Consider the following 4,841-nt stretch of genomic DNA (forward strand, 5'->3'; position numbering starts at 1 on the left):
GCGATCATCATCGAGGCGCTCCCGGCCGCCGCACTACTGTACTGGTGGATGTTCCCGTAGGAGTAATGGCGCTGTTGTTGGTGCTTCTGCTGCTGCTGATGATGTTGTTGTTGTTGTTGTGCTTTCGCTTCCTGCTGCTGCAGCCGTAGGTTGCGTGACTGCCGGTACAGATGCTCCTGCTCACCTCTGTTCATCGTCGTGATCGTGCCGGTGGTAGTGCTGCTGCTAGCGCTCAGCACTACCGACAACATCTGGCAGTATCGGACCGGGCGGACATCGGGTGTCGGCCTACCGTCGCACCTAACCTCGGTAAACCCCAACAACCAACCGCAACACTACACGCAACGCAGGAGATGCGTGGTGGTGTGTTCTTGTGCTACTGTTGGCCACTGCGGCGATACTACCGTCGTCGTCGTCGTCCTTCTCGTTCTTGTTCACTACGCGGCCCATCAACGGCCCTATCGTCAGGCTCATTTCCTCCTACACGCAACACGCAACAAACACTAACGCACGCACGCACGCACACTCTCAATCTGCAGCAACTGTCATTTGCGGGATGCGATGACGTTGGTCACTTTCGAGCGAAAAGAGGAGCAGCCTTTTTGCTTCAGGATCAGAACGGCACACACTGTACTGTTTCACTCTTTAATCACTCTTTACTCTTGCCACGGTTTTTTGTGCCATGTTCCCGGGTGTGCCCGGGTGTGGAGCCAGCTGGTGGTGAAGGATTGTTAATTTGATTTCTATTTAAACTAATTACTCTGCAATCACTCTGCAGCCGGTTCGGTCACTGGTTGAGCTCTTGTTTGCACTTGTAACACTGGCTGGCTGGCTGGCTGGCTGGCCTATGGTCGCGGTATGCTGCTACTGTTGCTACTGCGAGGGCGTGGGGTTAACCAGGAAACGTGTTAATCAGCAGACCGACCATGCACCCCCCCCCCCCCCCCCAAACCCCATTCATCGCACTGTTGACCCAACGATCCGGGACGATGACGATGGGTCGTTTTTTGTTTTTCTATTCCGTGATCCACAGTCCAACTTGAGCATGTTTTTACTGCAATCGTTCGTCCATTTCCGCACTTGTGTTGGCGAGGGAAGGAAAATCGAGGATGTGATGGGGAATTTTGCGCTAAACGAATTGCACGGCTAATTAACGGTACCCGGGAAGAAGAGTGGAGAAAAGTGCACTGGAACAGGACACGGTAGCGTGTAGGAAGACGAGCGAGTTTGCTAATGAGCGATGCAAGCAGTAATGTTATCGAGAAGAAAAAATAAAGCTAGCGGAAAGGATTCCAGATTCTGTCAATAAACGAATCCCACAGACAGTAGAATGTTGATAAGAAGGATTGGTGCTAGAATTGTTAAGAGTATGGGCGCTTCACAAACAAAATCGAGCTCTCGACAAATGAATAGATTTTTATTCTAGAAAAAAATCACTGTCTAAGAAGTGTTTCGCCAGCTGTGAACAGCAATCAATTGTATAGAAGATGATATCCCTCACGGTTAATCAGTTTTAATGATCGAAATGATCGATGTTTTAGCATTTATGTAAAAATAACAAATAAGTGAGAAAACGTGTTTGCTGCTTCGTAGATTTAAAACAAAAGCTGCTTTACAGTATGGTTCGGTTAAGAAGGCATAAGGATATTTTATATCATCAGAAACTGCCTCAAAAATAGGTTCTTGTGCAGTGATTTACAATGTCCCAAAATGCATCTTTAAATTATTGTCTTCGCCTGCAACTTGTCAGCTTATAATGAAGGTTTCCCTTTTTCGCTCGAAACCGTGCTCATTATCATCAATCTGTGATCCATTTCTCAACCGCTCTCAATTCCACCCCTCCCAGCCAAGCAAAACCAAACCCGAAACCAATAATAATGACGAAAAACGAAACAGTAACGCGGTGGTGCAGCACTGCAACTGTGTAATGGCGATGATGGATCGCCATTATGTAGTTGCTGGTCCGGGGCATGATTGGCCACCACAACTCAGTCCGAAACTCAGGCTCGCTTTCACTCTCAATTAGACGGCACCTTAGGTGCTTCTGCGGCTGGTGCGCACACAGACGATGATCGACGTGATTTATACCTTTCCCCCCGCCCCTCGGAGAGCGCCGTCGCCACGGATGGAGCATAAAAATGGTGTCTTCATGTGTCTCATCCATAAAATATCCAAGGAGTTGGGATAGGATGCCTGCCCGTTCCTCCTCTGGTGGAATTGACCGATGGGGGGGGTTAGGAAGCTGCTCATAAACCCCTCTTGTCATGGTTTGTCGAACGCGGCACAACTGACGGTCGTAAATCATGAAACATTACCGTCACCGTCAGGCGTCGCGTGCCTCACGGTCGTGCCCCGTCGTGTCGGCCGGTCTCCTCTGGCCATCAACGGCAAACCTTCTCCCACCAATCATCACCACACGACTCCCGAGAGCTTTTCCGCGAGAGCTCGGGAGACGTGCAGTTCTTCGCTTTTCTTGAACGAAATCGAATGAAAGCCAACTCGCGGTACGGCAAAGTGCGCCAAGCGCTCGAGGAAAAGTTTGATCCGCGGTCCACCTTTTCCCTTTTTCCGATCTCACCCAATTTCCCATACTGCATCCGGCTATGATGGACGATGATTTATTCAAGGTGTAAGTTTAACTTCCCCAAAGTTAAAGATCGGATGGTATTGAGGGTTACGCGCGCGTCTTCGAGTTTTTAAAGAGCTTTTCCCATTCGCTTTTCGCTTTCCGTTTTGTTTCACATTTTCGTTCTACTTTACGCGCTTTCTTTTTTGTTCTCCTAACCTTGACTCTTTCCAGCAAAAACGGGGTGGGAAATTTCTGAAACATTGCTTCAGAAAGTTGGCTCCTTCTCTGTACGACCATCGATACTTGCTTTCCATAATTGATGAGCCGGTTGCAGGCTTCGCTCGCTTCATGCTGTTGCAGCAAGGTTAAGTGGAAGGAAGCCGGAGCCGTGTAATTTTTTTTTTCTACCCATTTTTCCGGTTCCCTTTTGACTTGCACGCAGCGCCAATGGGTAAGAGCGGTGCCTTAATGCATAAAGGTTGATTCGTTTAGAATCTGGAATCACAAAGCATTTTCTTCTGTATCCTCGGACTGGATAAAGGTACAAACCACGTTGCTGTATCAAAAACCAGTGATCTTGTTTGTGTTTTTCAGTAAAAAAAATCTGGAAAATATTGCCCATCAAATTTGAAAGATTTTTTTAAATTTTCCTTCGGATACCTTCCACCAGAGTTGAAACGTTCTGTTGGTTTTTCCTGGGCGGCCATAATGTTCCACGATCAATTGAAGTACGTATCATCATTTTTTGCCCCTTTTTTTTTATTAATTAAAACAAAACCATGAATTTTCGTTAAAATGAACAAATGAGTGATTTTTTTATAAAAACAAAAATCGAAAATTCTACACAACAAAAGCTTTACTTCCAGCTGCACGCAGCAGGCTTCCCATAGATGTTTACGCTTGATTTTAAATTACTTCTTTTTCTATCGCCCAATCGCGATCGTTGCCCTCGCCTTCATTAATGTTTGCCGTGAGGCAAAGCTGCTCAGCAAGAATTAAAAGCGGCTTTGGAAAACTCAATTAATGATCGTGGTTCAATTTACTGCGATAGAAACAATCGTAAGAACCTTCGTCGTAGCTTAGATTCCTTCGGCTTACCGCCCATTCCATCGTTCTTTATGCCCACCCTGCCAATACCAATTATGTTGTTTGGAAAATCTCTTTTCTTTTTTCTCGGTTATCTCCCTCGCAGCCCAGAGCAACAAACAGGCACCATGGGATGGCCAATTAAATTTCCATCTTTTGCACCGCCACCGATGGGTATCAATCCATCGCAATATGCTCCTGCTTGCCGTTGGCACCGGTAGAACAAAGAACCACACTGGAACACGGACATGATCCCGCGCACAGACCTCCCAACCTCCAAAAAAGGGATCAAATTTTCGTCGATACATTCTTTGCCTCGCAGCCCCCCTAGGAGGTCGGTCTTATGTTGGTAGAATGTTTTTTTCTCCGTTTCTTTTTTTTGGTGTTGTTTTTGTTCGTTTCCGCTTCCCCGAACTGCTGCTCCGAATAATTATTGGCCATATTGCAAGCGTAGCCCTGTACGGTGCGGCAGAGGATGTGGCCAGAAAGCGAACAAGTCGATGGCTGGCGGTCGAGAGGGGTCTCATCATTTGCTGTTTCTCCGGCGCCATCGGCTTATGTTCGGCTTTCGATGCGAGTCATCTTTCGCAGCGAAAGCCACCGCACCGGGTCTCAAATGGACGGTCGGTTGGTACAGCATCGCATGTGCATGTTGCCCTACGGCGACCACAGCCCAACAACGCCCGCTCTACTCGAGTTGGATGGGACAGGTTTTCGATGTTTTTGCGGTTTTTTTCCTTCTTTCCTTTCGTTGAACCAACATAGCATCAGAACTTTTCTTTGTTTTTGCCCCTGGCGTGCATTTGAGTGTGTTTGATGGTTGATCCTGGTTCAAGCGAATTCGTATATTTATTTATCCCCACCCAATGGATATTCCAACGAATTCGGTTACTCTGAATGAAAGACTGGGACGAAATTCACAGAAACATTTCGTCCATTGCGTGGCCAGGAACAAAGAGTCTTAAACTCGAGTGCCAGCATCCCCGGATTTAGTCCCCCGGAGCACAAATCAACCACAAGAACGACGAGATGATTGGTTTTAATAATTCCCAATAATCAATCATTGTTTTTGGAGGGAATCAGCCATTTAATCCTCAGTGCAGCAGCAGTAACAGCAGCAGTGATAAGACCACACGAGTTCCAGTCAACTACACATCGCATACATCGCTCGGTTCAGTTCGATAAG

The 4,841-nt window shown here is 47.1% G+C and overlaps 1 protein-coding gene across 1 annotated transcript in view; it reads right to left on the bottom strand.

Annotated features, from left to right (window-relative positions):
• The window catches only part of LOC126575381 (potassium voltage-gated channel subfamily KQT member 4-like), a 27,454-nt gene extending 27,203 nt beyond the window's left edge, over positions 1-251 (bottom strand). Inside the window, exon 1 of the mRNA XM_050236057.1 lies at positions 1-251. This exon is cut by the window's left edge and continues 837 nt beyond it. Coding sequence (XP_050092014.1) covers positions 1-251 — 251 coding nt within the window.
• Positions 252-4,841: the final 4,590 nt, after the last annotated feature.

The sequence above is a fragment of the Anopheles aquasalis genome, chromosome 3, assembly GCF_943734665.1.
Source record: "Anopheles aquasalis chromosome 3, idAnoAquaMG_Q_19, whole genome shotgun sequence".
NCBI classification, from domain to species: domain Eukaryota; kingdom Metazoa; phylum Arthropoda; class Insecta; order Diptera; family Culicidae; genus Anopheles; species Anopheles aquasalis.